Below are 15,953 nucleotides of genomic sequence, written 5' to 3'. Positions count from 1 at the left end.
GAGGCCCCCCCCTCCATGCACAAATTTTGTGCACTGGGCCTCTAGTTTTAAATAATAGGAGACTATATGTAATAGTCATCCTAAGGCCACTTAAAGTTAATTAAGGTAAATGGTCTGGCAAGGTTTAGAGCCCACTACTCAGGGTAGATGTGGATCTATTCTGGTGGCAAAGGGGTTTTGAAACTTTCTTCTGATTTATGCAACTCACCAGACATTTTAAAGCAGCTGATGTTATAGATAGCTACACAGGAAAGATAAAAATATTATTCAGAGGCTTCTCCTGGAAAGATGAAGGCTGAGAAGACATGGTTGATGTCTTAAAGACCTTGAATTCACTGAATTCCAGAATTGCAGGAGGTGGGGGCGGGGGGAAAGGGGACCCCTTAGACAAATTAGGAAGCCCTGTGTTACATGACGAGTTACAAACACTGAAGTCATTACCCCATAACAGGTGATAAGTGCTTACACGATGCAAATGCAAATTTTATATTTGTATCAAATACAGAAACAAAATATGGTAATAGGGAATACAAATTAAGGTGTTGGTGAATAGGTTTTTGTAAATTCAAATACATGTGTGGGTTACAGATTGAATATTTATTAATCAGTTCCAAATGGACTATGGAATAGTTAAAAACATCACATTCTTTTTAGTTTATAATTGTTCTTTTTATTGTAGAATTATTGAAGGTGACCCGGAATTAGCACTAGGGTTTGCAAACATTATTCTGGAGTCTCTACCTGAAGCAGCTTCATTTCCCTCACACCTCACCAGGCGTCTTCAGTGACAATATTTGGAGAATAACATTTTGGGTTTGCATATTGGTAGCAATCCTAAAGATTGGAGATCTTCCATTCTGCAATTAAACAGAGCCATAAACCAGTACAAAAGTATAGTCATAGGGAAATAAAGTTGAAAATTTAAGGCTCCAACTAGTTGTTATTTCATATGAAACTTATTTCAAATGAAAATTTGATTCATTTGATTGTATGTGGCTCTGAGTCGTCCCCCACTCCTCCCACATACACACACACACACACACACACACACACACACACACACACACACACATACACACACACTCACATTCCCCCATTAGGAATGTGAAGGTCACTTTAGACAATGCTGGCTTCACTACCAACCCAGGGTGAACGTTTTGTCGGGTGACCATTTTGTCAGGTGACCGTGCGTAGAGGGTTAGTCGCTTTGGTCAGGCTTTACTCCTGCTAAGAAGTACTCTCTGGCCTATCAGGTCTAGGTGTACTCACAACACCTGAACTGCGTCTTCCCCTGACTCTCCCTGTCTCTGTTCTTCTCAGGACTACTGGCTCTCTCTCCTCTACAAGCGCTTGATCGGCCCCAAAGTCTTGGCCGTGCACGTGGCTGGGCTGCAGCGGAAGCCACGGCCAGGCCGAGTCATCCGGGACAAACTAAGGATTTATGCTCACTGCACAAACCACCACAAGTAAGTCTTCAGAGCGATGGCACAAGAAGCCACCCTAGGGGCTTCAGGCTTTGGGCCCCTCTTAGAATTCCATGCCACTTGGGACCCCTTCAAGACACTGAAAACTGCCTCTGGAATTACATTCTACCTGCTCTTTGTGTATTTCAAATGATCTCTGATAAATAGCTTTTCTGCAAGTAAACTCCTTTCTCACACTTACAGTATTTATTCATAAAGTATTTATAAAAATGCATGCCATTTATTCATTTACTTCTTCATCCAACAAATATTTACTGAGCTTTTCTTCTGTGCCAGTTGATGTAATGCCCAAGAGGCTTTTTTGTATGCTTCTGGCTAAACCACAGCAAGAAACAGAAACTCTGTTCCTACGATTCACCAGCAGAGCTAGAGACAGTAAGTCAACATTTCTAAGAGACATGCTGGAGAGCTATCCGATGAAAACTCAGCCCAGACCAGCACATCCCAAACCAGGGGTCCCCAGGATGAAGGGTGTGCCCAAAGTAGTCATGTCAGCTTCAGAGCCATTTTCAGTCTTTCAGAATCTTCTCAGCTATTTTAAGGGTTAAGAAGTTAAACAACATCTGATTTAGGGGCTGGACCTCCAACTACTCAGCGTGGTAGGTAATGTGTAGTTGTCCTCCTCCTTTTTATCTGAAGCACTGGCTGTCATTAGAATTGTCTTTCAAATCAGTAAATAAAGTTTGGCAGATAAAATGTTTTAAAACATGAGTATCATAAGGGTAAAAACTTAAAACTGAGCCTAATGCAAAGCCCTTCAGACCATAAATGGCTTTCTTACATCATTTCAGGTTTAAGGAGCAGAGCAGGCAGACCTGGAAAAGAGAATTCTTTCTCTTAACGCAGAGAAACAGGGTGGGGGCCGGGCACAAGTGTCTCCAGCCAGACCTTCATTCCAGCAAGCCCATCAGGGGCTGACGTGGGCTGTGGATAGCACAAAGAGCCCCAGCGGTCAGGTTACCACAGACGCTCCTTCTCCTTCCTTGATGAGAGAAGAGCCAAGCCAATTAATTTATCATGATAAGATTTTTCAAAAGAATCACTCTGAGCATAGGGGGCCTGGGGCCAGTTGTCTTGTCTTTAGATACAAGTCCCTATTGTGGATGAGAGGAGACTGGTTTGGGCAGAGGCCAGAGGTTTTCAACATCCCTTTTGCTCAACAGGAAGCTCAATCCAATACCTGACAGAGAGTGACTGCTCTATGGCCTTGGCCTGAAGTTATCTGATCACCACACAAGGAAACATTGTATTCCTTGTCTCCACCTTGGCCCTGGAGTAACCACCCAAAAGTGGACCCCCAGCTTCAACAGAGAAAAATTATTCTTGGCACCTTTTGTCTCTTTTGGGAAGCACATCAGTTTGTGGCTTTTATATTATAAGTCTGAGGACTCAGGGAAAAATGTCAATGGCATGAGTTTACCAGGACTTGAGCGTCTTTTGAAGAGGGCTCCTCATCTTGTCTCATCCAAGCGTTCATCCTGGTGTTCTTTTACGTTTTCATGGAAGTTGTCACCAACGTTCTGAGTATACATACCATGAACTCAGGGCCAGTGTCTCATTTATTTTTGTATTCTTGGTGTCTAATATAGTGACTGGCATAAAGAAGTTCTCAGTAAATATTTGATGAATGAATGAATGAATGAATGAATGCAGAAATAGGGCATTAAGGCATTACTTCTGACTTAGACTTTTAGCTCCCTTCCACTTTGATATCACCACATCAGCCAGAAGGAGAAGGTGTGGTGGCATGGTTAAGAATTCTACATTCACTAGCATGAGGACTCCAGCAAGTTACTCAAATCATCTAGATTCAATATTCTCTCTACATCGCCAGCTCTCCTCTTCTTTCTATGGGGAGTCACTCCAGAACCTCTCTGGGGAAATAGTACCACTGTGCTTTGGTCAGTAGTGTTCCTCCTCCCCATAGAAAGAGAGAGAGAAATGGGGGCAGGAGAGAGATAGGGGGAGGGAGGGAGGGAGGGAGGGAGGGAGGGAGGGAGGGAGGGAGGGAGGAAGACTTGACTAATCCATTCCACACATGACCCTAATGATAGTAATTGGGGTGAAGTTCTTTTTGTTCCCATTAGAAAAGAAAGTCCTCAATGGATGCACTGCACTGGCTGAGATTGCTGGTCTCCTCCTTGTCAGTGGGTGTCAGATACCCCACATAAGTAGGCACAAGCAAAGAAGTGTCTCTGCTCCCTCTCTGGGAAGCCAGGTGCCCTGTCTGTACCCCCTCATCCTCCAAACAGTCATGAGGAAACATTATTGACTCAATTTATTTGTGGCCAACAAGGCCAAGCTCACAAAAACATCCCAGAGTGGGCATGTTGGCTTCATACTGTTCAGTCTTGACCAGTAGTCTGAAAATATATATCCTTGGTCAAATCAGGGACTGGTGAGAAAGATTAAACTTACCAGTAGAATAACCCAAAGAAAGTGTCTATGGACACAACTCCTGCACTCCGGTGCGTATTGAACACTTGGTATGTGCCAAGCATCTTGCCAGTGATTTGCACATACATTAAATTCCACAGTTCTGTTGAATCACTCTTATATGCCAATAACACCATTAATAGTGAAACAGTTTTACATTTGGGAAGAACCCTTAGAGATATTTTGGCCCAGGATCCTATACAACACAGACATTCCTTTTATACTCTCTCTGGTGGTTATACAACCTCTACTTGAATGCCTCACTGTCTCTCACGGCAGTCTCTTGCATTGTGGGTCATTTCTGACCTAGGAGAGCATTGTCTTTTATGATAGTTTCGGGAGCAAAAGTTAGGTGCTCATAATACCACCACCAGCAGGTGCTTTTCTGCTTTCTGTTCTAGAGTTAACAAGTCAGGACACTGACAGCATGGCAGTTCTCACCTTAGGTCTTCTTGTTCAGAGAACAAATATGTTTTGACTGGGAGAAATCTTTTTCTGAACCATTCTGCTGAGACAATGTATGTTTCTAGGGAGGAGCTGCGGTCCTTCGCCAAGTTCAGAACCAATTGGAACCTGGTGAATATTGAAGCAAAATAGAGCCTTTTGGGGTTCAAGTTCATTTATTATTGGCAAAACATGACTTCCTGTTTTTCAGAAGAAGTTTTTTTAAAGACTCATAAAAAAAGGTTCCTGAGGCTTCTTGGACATCAAATGGCTCTTACAAAACAATATTTTGATGAGTTAAGTGTAAATGAATCAGAAACATGTGGATTAAATTTCCCTTAAAATACACATGGGCTTTGAAATTAGGGCAAAAAAAAATGTTTGGCAAAACATGGCCTGACTTTTACCAAACCCAAAAACTTTGAATTAGATTTGGAGACAATGGACCAACCCAGTTGTCAAGCGCATTGACTTTCCCTGAGAATGACCGTGATCCCAGAGCATCATCCACCCTTCCTTCCCTTTTGCAGTCCCCCAGCTCCACTGGAGACATTTCTAGAACAGTGACTATTTTTTATCTGGAAGGTCAAGATGCACCTCCCCATATGACATTCCCCACCTCTTACATCCAAGATATTCCAATTCCAGCTTCCCTTCCCTGACTCATTTCCTCCTCCTCCCATGGCAACACAGAGATGTCAGGCAATGAGAGAACAGCCAGAAAGATGAACTCCAGATTCACGGATTCTCTGCTGGTGGTAAAGTGTCACCATGAGTGAGACATGGAGCAAGACAGATGTTCTACCAGACAAAAGGGACATTTATTAAGAGAATCAAAAACCACCCGGACTAATTGCCTGCAGGCCACACCTTCAGTCAGACCCCATTTTTTTAGGGAAAGGGACTGTTTTCTGTAGGCAGAGAATATACATTCTTCAGGAACCTGGATTTTCAGCACAAATCCAGAAATATAGTACTTTCAGGTTGGTGCTGTACTCCCCAGCCAAAAGTGTGTCTTCACAGCCAGATGGTCTGCTTAATGCTCTTGCCCATCAGCCAAGCAGGGAAGGTCTGGCTGAGGCAGTCTTCAAGCCAGTTCCTACCTGAGGAGGCTGCAGGAGTTCTGAGAGCCTCTGCACAATAATCTCTGGGCAGGTTTTCAGTACTGGTTTGTTTCCCTCAGGGGAACTATGTGAATGGAAATTAGGCCATTGTCAAGCAGCTTGAAAAGATGGCTTTCCCTGGAGCAATGTGTGATTTCAGGTCTCCCCCCACCCCCACCCCACCCCCACTTCCCCACCTCCCACCCTTCTGCTCTCCAGTCTCTGAGGCCTCTTTACGCCCCGGCTCTGCAGAAGAGAAACTCATAAATGCAAGCGCAGGGCTCTCTCTCCTCCTCCACTGTTGGCCTTTGAGAAGGTTGTTTGATGATTGTTAACAAAAGGGATTACCATAGTCAGCAAAACTGGTATCCATGTATGCCTACTATCATTCACACTCTGAACCAGAGTAGCAGTAGCTAATGGTGTCTTCCTCAGTTCTGCACACAGCTAAGTTAAGCTTAAAGCCCACCAGGGGTGTTCTTTAATGATGGTAAATGCTGACACACTAGAGCACCTTTCTTCAGAGCTCTGGTGACACAAGCCTGCTCAAATAAATTGGCATTCTCTTCTGACCTAACTCGTTTGGTTCCAAAAGCTAATTCACACATTTCAGGGGCTTGAGAAGGACCAGAGGAGGAGGAACCAGATAGAAGAGACATTTTCATTTAATAATTTATCAGAATATCAATGTAGGTATACAAAAAGCTTTGAACATAATAATGTGCCCCCTTACACATGCAAGAAAAATCATGACAGAGAGCTGGTGGGGTATACTTTGGTTACTCTTCTCATAATCTGAATGGATTGCTCTGGGCAAATGGTCCCCAAACCCAACTCATCTGCCCAATATCCCAGAGAGATTAAAAATACAGATTCTCAGGCCCCAATCACAAATGAATGCAATAAAAAAATTCAGGGATGAGCCCTGGAAACTATATTATTAAAAAACCAATAAACAAGTTGTCATATTGACCTGCCCTTGGTCATTCAATTCTTTTTTTTTAATTTTTTTTTTTTATTTCAGAGAGGAAGGGAGAGGGAGAGAGATAGAAACATCAATGATGAGAGAGAATCATTGATCGGCTGCCTCCTGCATGCCCCACACTGGGGACCTAGCCCGCAACCCAGGCATGTGCCCTTGACCGTAATTGAACCCGGGACCCTTCAGTCCGCAGGCCGATTCTCTATCCACTGAACCAAGCCAGCTAGGGCTCAATTCTTAATTATCAGCCTTAGAAGCAGAGATGAGTGATCCAGAGGTGGAGGGGTGCTGTTTCTGCAAGGAATGATATTTTCCTCTGGGCAAAGTTGATGTAGAGTTTCTCTGAACTCCTCCTTTGAAGGCAGGACCAGGTCATTTTTTCTGTTTCCTCTCATTAACCCATCCAGATGGGGCCTTACGGGACCCCTTAAAAACAAAATATTTTTTCCTACAAGAGAGAAGGAAATCATTATAGTTTTGTTGATATACGCTGAAAGGCCACGTAGGCATATGGTTTTCCCAGGCTTCTGAACATCCTGTACTGGTTTAAAAGGATTCCAATATGGTGAAGAGTTTTATAATCTAGGAGTAGGTAAAACAGCTAGAGCAGAAATAATAAAGATCAATAAATTTGACTACATAAAAGTTTTAACTTTTATACATAAAATACAATGTAAACAAGCTGAATTAGTCAAAGAAAACTGGGGGACATTTTGTAACATACATGCAGGCAAAGGATCACTATCCTTAATAAATAAGTAGTTTTTATAAACCAATAGAAAATAGGCAAAGGACATGGTCAGTTTACAAAAGAAGAAATTAAATGCCAAATAGGCAAATTAAAAAAAAAAAATGCTGCACCTCAATATAAATTAAAAAAAAATACAAAGTAATACAACATTAAAATCCCATTATCACCTCTCAGGTTGAGACAGGTTACTATCCAGTGTTCTTAAGGGTATGAGGAAATGTGTGTTCTTATACATAGTCAACCAGAGCAAAAAGATACAAACTTTCTAGAGAGTTAATATCACTGCTATAAAAACATGTATATCAGTTAGGATCAGTGAGGTTATGCTGTGATAACAGAGGACCTTCAGCTATCCATGGCTTTCAATAAGAAAATGTATTCTCATTCACACTGCCTGTCTGTCACAGCTCAGCTGCAGCTCTGCTCCACATCATCTTCACTCCAGGATGCAGGTCAATAGGGCCCTTCTGCCAAGAACATTGCTGGTCTTCTGGTAGAGAGAAAAGGGGCATGGCAAAACATGGGTTGGCTCTTAAAACTTCTGCCCAGAGGCCTTATCCACCCATATTTCATTGAGCAAAGCCAATAACGTGAGCACTCTAGGGTTCAACAGAGCAGGGACAGAAAATATTCCACAGGGAGGGACACCACTGGGAATGAAGAGTTGGTGAGGAGTCATACAATGTGCATTCCCCTGGACCTAATGTTTCCAACTTTGAAGCCTTCATCCATCAGAAATAATCATGATGTGAAAAAGGTTTATGTGCAAAGTGCTTCATCACATAATTTGTAATGGCAAACAATTGAAAACAACCCTCATGCCCCAAAGTAGGACATTAGGTAAATAAATTATGTTGCATATCTATGATTGAAGAATTTAGCATTCTTTTATAAGCAGAATACATCACATAATAAGATGGGAACATGTTTACAATGCTCATGAGCTGAAAAAACTGTGTGAACAATGTGATCCCAGTTATGTAAAAACTGAGAAACATGTATGCATGTGCCACATACTCAATAAATATTTGTTGAATTAATAAACTAAAAACTACTGGAAGGATGTTTACCAAAATGTTATTATATTCCAAAATACTTGTATTATGGGAATTTTCTTTTTTCTTTTTTGTATTTTTGTATGTTTTTTCTATTTATTTATTTATCTATCTACTTATTTATTGCAGTTAGCATGTTTTGCTTTCATACTCAGAAAAAGATATTTTGTTTTTTTCAAATCATTGCAATGCATTTAAACAAAAACAAACGGAGTGTGGTGAGACGTGAGCATCTTCTTTGCAGAAAATCACAATAATAAGCCCTTCCTGTCTTTGAAGGTCTAGGGTGGCCAAGAACCATAAAATAAAGTGCCCTTTCCTAGGGTTGTCCTGTTTCATGCAGTCTGTAAGTTATTTAGAGGCATTTAACTGACCACTGTTTCCATCTTCTCTCTCTCTCTCTCTCTCTCTCTCTCTCTCTCTCTCTCTCTTTCTCTGAATCTCAGCCACAACTATGTTCGAGGGTCCATTACACTTTTTATCATCAACCTGCACAGATCAAGAAAGAAAATAAAACTGGCTGGGACTCTCAGGGACAAGCTTGTGCACCAGTATCTGCTGCAGCCCTATGGACAGGAGGGCCTGAAGTCCAAGTAAGTGCTGGCCTGGAAATAGCTTAGGTGCAAGGGCAACGGGAGCTGGTGGGAAAGGGTCTAGAGAGTCTCCCCTTTGCTGAAGGTACCAAGGGTGCTGCTAATTAACTCAGGGGCTCAGTAGGATGGAGTCAGGGGAATACTGACTCCCTTTGGGAACCTAGTCAATCATCTCCTGTCTCTAGGCTTGGATCACTCAACTATAATGTAAAATGGTGGACAAAATATTTCTCAACAAGGTGATTCTTGGTATCTGGGATTCTTCATTATGCAGGATGACCACATTTCAAGCTATTTAGCATCCTTGGGCCCTATGCCCCCCCTATAGTACCCCCTAGTCATGTGACAACCTACAACACTGGGAATTGAGAACAATGTCCCTTCCAGCCATAACATTCTCTAATGCTGTAACTCCCTATTTGGCATTATTTATAAACCTTGCGGGTCTTAGAGGAAGGAGCACTGAACAAAGGATCAGAAGTTCAGACATTAAGTCAGTGCTGCCCCTAACTTTGTAACTTTGGGGACATCACCTCTCTGGATCTCAATTTTCTTATCTGAACAACAGGAGAGAAGGTGTATTCTGGGGGCTTTGTGGTCTCTTAAAACTCTATAAATATATAATCCTGCAATACTCCCTACCTCCCTCAGTTTCTATTAGGGTCTATTGACAACACTGACCACTATCAATAGGAAGCAGCTCTAGGCCACAGTGAGAAGGGCTTGGTCAAGGGTAAAGCCACCCCAGCTCCCCAAGTAAGGCCTCCCAGAAAGGGCATGGGATGTTGTGCTGGGCGTGTTCCCACTCCATTTTTAATGCTTACCAAGTTAAACAAAGCTGTAAACTTGGAGCAGGTGGCTTGCACTCCCACAGCTGCCCACAACTATTTGTGCTTTAATTGTTCACTGTTGCGCTGCAACCTTGGTGGCTTGCATTTGGCTTCCAACTGTATGTGCAATGGGAACAAAACACAATCTGGGAAGTCACTTACTGAGGTTTTTAGCCCACCCTAGATCTTTATTTTCAGTCTTAGTTCACATTCTGGCTCTGTTTTCTGGCTACATGCACATTGCTTCTATTTTTTTTCCCCCTCTCAATCCTACCTGTATCAGAGGAACTCTTTTGACTGTTTTATCCCCTCTCTCTCAACTTCCCAGCAGTTCATGACTGGTGTGAAGAATTCCCGGTCTTCATCCTCAGCAGGACACTTGGTTCTGGTTTACTAAATAATTATGACTTGGGCAAATCCTTTAACCAGAATCCTTAGGCCTCAATTTCTTTATCTACAAAATTCAAGGGGTGTTATATATTTGGTAAGATTCCTTGCAGCTCTAAAATTCTCACCCTTGGCCTGACTTTCTGAGGACCCTGCGTTTGTTCAGGTCTCCCACTGCCATTCAGTAATGACCTAAAAGTCATGTGTGGCAGAGGGGCTGGCTCTTCAGCAGCAAATGTGACAGTTCAGGGTCCTCTAGAACCGGAGAGATTAGGAGCTGAGCCTGCCCAGTGTCAGGAAGACCATGTGTACCCCATGGAAGGAATTGACTTAATGTCTAGTCGTTCCACAGGGGTCCTGAAGAGGACTGGGTAATACCCACTGAGATCAAATATCAATGCCAAGCAATTGGAAGAAGAGGGAGCTGGAACCAGGCCTGGATGTGAATCCAGTTGCTACCATTTGCATGTGTGATCAAGCCTCAGCTCCCTTACTGTCAGAAGGGTTATTGTGAGAATCAAATTAGAGCATATGAGTGAAATGAAGCCTCCTACAAAGAAAATTTTACACACCCACGCATATAGATACATATGAATGTAAATACAGATGCCACATATAATTTTACATCTATGATATTAAAGAGAGTTTTGGATTGGAAGTCAACAGACCTGGCTTCTGAATGTAACCCTGCAACTGCTCTTCTGTGGAATTGTGGGCCCTTCACTCACATCTCTAACCCTGTTTCTCTCCTATAAACTACTGCTGTTTTACCACCTCTCCCATTCTAGACCTTGGTGGCTCTGACTTGTGCTGTGCCATCTTGGACTGTCAGCTATCAGACAGGGACTGCCATGTACAGGTTCAGTGCTACATCCCACACTCTGCTCAGTAACTACTAAGAGCAAGAGCCCTCAGCGGTTCTGGGATGGGGGTCTCACAGGAAGGGTGTGGTTTTGGTGCAGCAGAGTCCACAGGAAAGGATGAAAGCAAATGCTAGGAAATGATTTCAGCCTTTGGTGTCTCCTTCTCTCATTTATAAGCCTCTGGGGCCAGGTTCTCTGTTCTGTGTCTGCTAATTCCTAGCTGTGGCCTGAAGCCATATTAACTCTGGGAGCCAGGGATCCTGCAATTGCCTGTCTGGAGGAACCCAGAAGAAGATACAGAGCAAGTCAGTGCACCATTCAAACCACCAGCCAGGCATTCTGGTGTTCCCTCCTCAGATTTCAGGAGGAGTGAAACATTGGCAAACTTTTTTGATTAGTAGAGAACATGTGGTAATTTGCCTTCTCTTAAAACTGCCATTCAGGACTGGAAATATTTGAAATCTCTGAAAGGGTATCTCCATGTGAACTCAGGGCTCAGGTATGCCAGGTATTATTGCACAGAAAGTCCCTTTGGGGCCATTGATCAGGCATAACCCAAGCATCCAGGACCACAATGGAGGTTCCTGTTTCTCATCTCAGTGAGTGCACAAATTATCAGATCCACCTATATATGAGATGGGTCTCAACTCAAGTCTCAACTCTTTAAGTGAGATAGTTCTCATTCTAGGAACCAGATAAAAGGTGGGGGCTTTATAACTTCTAGGATAGGAAAAGGGAAACTTTCACAAAACTTCAGTGTGTATGAGAGAAAGGTATACTGTATCTGAAATATATGTTTTTCAAGAATGGCTGGAGGAAATGGCAGACTTAATTCAGAGAAGAAAAACAAGGTAAGTCATGAGGACTTCCTTCAGATAATGAAAGGACTGCTAACTGAAAGAAAAACAGAGTTGGCCTAGAATCCTCTGAAATGATAGAAAACCATGGAGTATAATTTAAAAGAGAAAGATTTCACCACAAAATGAGCTCATTTTCCCGTGGCTTGCCTCATCCAACCAAGGCCAGGGTAGGCTTTCTCAGGAGGTAGCCTATTAGTCAGAGACTGAGAAACCGTGGCCACCTCAGAGGTGCTCTGAGATTCCTCACTCGGTGGGAGGCTGAGGTAAAAGATTACTGCTTCCCATCAAATTCTAATATTCTGTTATTCTCTTCATTCCCCTTACACCCCACTCCCATTTCACTTGTGGAGCTGGTTGTCTCTGTGCTCACCAGCAAAGTGGCTTTTTTTTTTTTTTAATAAGTTACTGAGATGAGATTTTTTTTTAATATATTTTATTGATTTTTTACAGAGAGGAAGGGAGAGGGACAGAGAGCTAGAAACATCGATGAGAGAGAAACATCGACCAGCTGCCTCCTGCACACCCCCTACCGGGGATGTGCCCGCAACCAATGTACATGCCCTTGACCGGAATCGAACCTGGGACCTTTCAGTCCGCAGACCGACGCTCTATCCATTGAGCCAAACCGGTTTCGGCAAAGTGGCTTCTTTAAGCCACTAAAAGGCCACACAAAGAGACTATGCTACAGGAGGGAGTGGTGGTAATATCGGGCTAGGTTTTCTCCAAAAAAATCTCCACCTGTCAATCCCTCCCTGTCATGTTCCCTGGTTTCTCACCTCTCTGTGAGGAAGACTAACCATTTGCTCCCAAGACAATAATAGTTCCCCTTCTGGATAAGTCAAAGGGCACCTTTGGGGACATCTCTACCATCTACAAAGGAGAGAATCTGTCCAGTGCTTCATAAGTTCAAAAATCAATAAATATTGTCCTCTAGGGAATCAGTTCTACCCCAGACATAAATATGTCCAATGTCTTTCAACAGAGAAGCAACATGAAGTCAGACCAAACAAGTCAACTTATGGCAAAAAACAGGAGGACTCAGTTTATGGAGAGAAAATCCAACCCAGAGCAGGTGTTTGGTTAGATCCCAGTGTTCTTCCCTATGTGTCTTATTCAATTCCACTTGGATGGAAAACTATCCAAAAATTAGAAAAGAAGAAAACAACTTCTGTCACATTGGCTGCTCTATTCTGACACACTGGCCTGAGGGAATCAGCAGATGCTGAGAGTCCTGGAGTGGAATGACATTTCAAGGTGTTCTGGTTCATTCCCCTGCCTTCAGAAAGTCTGTGGCTAGAACATCTGGACCAGGAGATGCTCTGTGTTTAAAGACCTCTGGGGAAGGAGTGCCCACAGTTTCAATTCTGTCTGCATTTTATAAGAACACTTATATAACACTGGGGCCTGCTGTGCCTGTGGCTAGAACTTTATAGATAATAAAGAGCTTTAATAGCCATTATCTCCTTTAACCTTCCAAACAGCACCATGAAGTAAGTAGAACAATTCCTGCCTCTCTCCCATTTTAGAATGGAAAGAAACTGAGTTTTAGAGCATTAAGTGACTTTTCAAGAGTCATATGGCTATTAGGTGATAGAGCTAGAAAATACCTAGCATTCAGTTCTCCTGACCCCAAATTCAGTGTACTTGCTTCAACACTGTACTACCTCAACAGCCCAGTAATATGAAATTATAATGACCCAATGACAAATATACAGTATGGATAATGGAGCTCCGTCATGATACTCTCTGGTTTAATTTCATCTTGGGCTCATTACATAATGAATATATTTTCAAAGTATTAGGTTACTCAGCAATGTTCTCTCCTTTAGGCTAAACTCAACCCAGTTCCATTAAATTTTCTTCACAAATCCTAATTTCAAATTCTTCTTAAAAGTTCTACTCTGTACCACTTCTAAGATTCTGCTTCCCAGTCACAGAATTTCAGTAAAAGCAAAATTAGGTGATTCCCTTCTATTGCTTCTATGCTCTTCTCAAGCAAAGGGATTATTAAATACCAGGAGTGATTACGAATGAATTTAATCTGAGGTCTCTATAAATGAATCTCAAAATATTATATTTTGACCCCATACACAGACACTGCCAGTTGCCCTATACCTGCTGGAGCCCACTCTCAGAGGTCCATCTCTGGGGAAAGATGCTGGCAGGAAAGGTTTCCCAGGGAAACTGAAGAGTAAATATCTTCAACATTCATCAACTTTTATTGAGATTGTACTTGGTGCCAGACATAACTTTTTCCTCTTCAGCAGTCTAACATGCAGCGGCAATTAATCTGGCTAAAATTTTAAATGAATTGTGGTCCTATAACTATAAGAACTCAGGAATCCCAAGTAGACAAATTAGGGGAAAAGTCTAAACATAAAGTTTAATATGAATACTTCAGATCAGAATATCTCTTCATCAACCTAATGACAGGCCATGTCTGCACCTGGCCTTCTAAAGCTATTTAATGCGGGATGTTTAGAGAGGGAAGGGACAGTTCACAGGTCTCTGCCCTGAAATAGTTCATCTCTATCAGAGGTAAAGACGCAAACCATTAGCAGGAAGCAGCCTGTGGATGGTGCCATGAGAGGTGAAGGGTACGTCTGCTTTGGGGGTAATAGGTTCCATATTAAACATCTCAATTTCATACCTGCACGAGGCTCTCCTTCAGCTGCCATGATAGTACCTGAAAGAACCTCAAGGATTCTGTGAACCAAAAATTGTTTGCCTATTTTGGGAAGAAATGAATATCATTGTTTTTCCTAATCTACATATTGCTTTTTTTCCCATCTCTCTGGGCTACAACTTTTGCTTTGATTTTACCCTCATTAAATTCTAAATCAAAGAGAAACATTGGCATCTAACTGCATGCCTTTATAGAGTTGTCATTTAATGTTAGCCCAAAAGATTGGTTCTGAAAATACTCAAGTAACTCCCAGGTGCTAAGACTTTAAAAATAACTTCATGTCCGTGTTGGAGCAGACCACATTCTGATACTTCATTTCCAGATTCAGTGCTTGGCTAGTGTTAAAAGTCCTGAGGGCTGACCTGGGTACCACCTGACCCATTACAATCTCTCTCTGATGACAACTGGAAGCACCACATTTATTTTGGAATCTGGCAAAAGGAGCTTTGGGAAAAATCTTAACCCTAAAAATTCTATACCAAGACTTCTTATCCATACACTCAACAACAAAATCAGAAGACCTGTTTTCTGGACCAAAGGGCCATTACTCCATTTATCTCAGCGACTCAAGACATCTAAGTATTTAACTTCTATACTTAGTTGGTACCTGGAGCTTTTGAACTCTGGTCAACCAGATGTACTCCCTGTAGGTTTCCATTACTGTATCTTCATTAGTCTGGAATCATTTAAATTAGTTTATCTATAATAATAAAAGCATAACGTGCTAATTAGACCGGACAGCTGAACGACCTTCCGGACGAAGCCAGGACTGTGAGGACCGAGGCAAGCTGCCAGGGCTGCGAGGGCCAAGCTCCTTGCACGAATTTCATGTATCTGGCCTCTAGTCTTTAAAATAAACTACTCTATCTATGAAAGTTCTACACTTATTAAAAGACTAGAGGCCTAGCGTGCACGAAATCGTGTGCAGTTAAGGTCCCTAGGCCTAGCCTGGCCTCCATCACTGGCCTCTGCTGCCCTGTGACACTACGTGAAGCTCCCCATCTGGAATGCTCATGATGTTCATGGCCCCTCGACTGCTCCACGAGGCTCCCCCTGCCCCGCCACTGCTCCGGGAGGCTCCCTCCACCCCGCCATGCTCCTCGAAATTCCCCCCGCCCCACCACTGCTCCACGAGGCTCCTCCGCCACTGCTCCACGAAACAACCCCCCCCCCCCCCCCCCGCCCCGCGACTGCTTTGCGAGGCTCCCCCTGCCCCTCGACTGCTCTGCAAAACTCCCTCCACCCCACGACTACTCTGCGAGGCTCCCCCCACCCCTTGACTGCTTCGTGAAGCTTGCTGCCGCCCTGCAAAGCCCACCACTGGATGCTCCACGAAATTCCCCCCACTCCGCCACTGCTCCACGAGGCTCCCCCCACCCCAGGACTACTCCACGAAACTCCCCCCACCCCGCGACTGCTCTGCTAAGCTCGCTGCCACCCCGCGAAGCAGCCCCCAGTCCCACCCGCCACCACCCCCGC

At 43.2% G+C, this 15,953-nt stretch overlaps 1 protein-coding gene across 2 annotated transcripts in view; it reads left to right on the top strand.

Moving 5' to 3' along the window:
- HPSE2 (heparanase 2 (inactive)) overlaps nucleotides 1–15,953 on the top strand; it is a 538,739-nt gene that overhangs the window by 507,838 nt on the left and 14,948 nt on the right. For both annotated transcript variants that reach the window (XM_079793868.1, XM_079793867.1), the window contains 2 exons: nucleotides 1,321–1,466; nucleotides 8,702–8,848. In XM_079793868.1, the coding sequence (XP_079649994.1) occupies nucleotides 1,321–1,466; nucleotides 8,702–8,848 (293 nt within the window). The remainder of the gene's footprint in view (nucleotides 1–1,320; nucleotides 1,467–8,701; nucleotides 8,849–15,953) is intronic.

This window comes from Cnephaeus nilssonii (genome assembly GCF_951640355.1).
Source record: "Cnephaeus nilssonii genome assembly, chromosome: 16".
Lineage (NCBI taxonomy): Eukaryota > Metazoa > Chordata > Mammalia > Chiroptera > Vespertilionidae > Cnephaeus > Cnephaeus nilssonii.
Note: the sequence above shows the minus strand (reverse complement) of the source record. Positions and strands in the feature narration are given on the sequence as shown.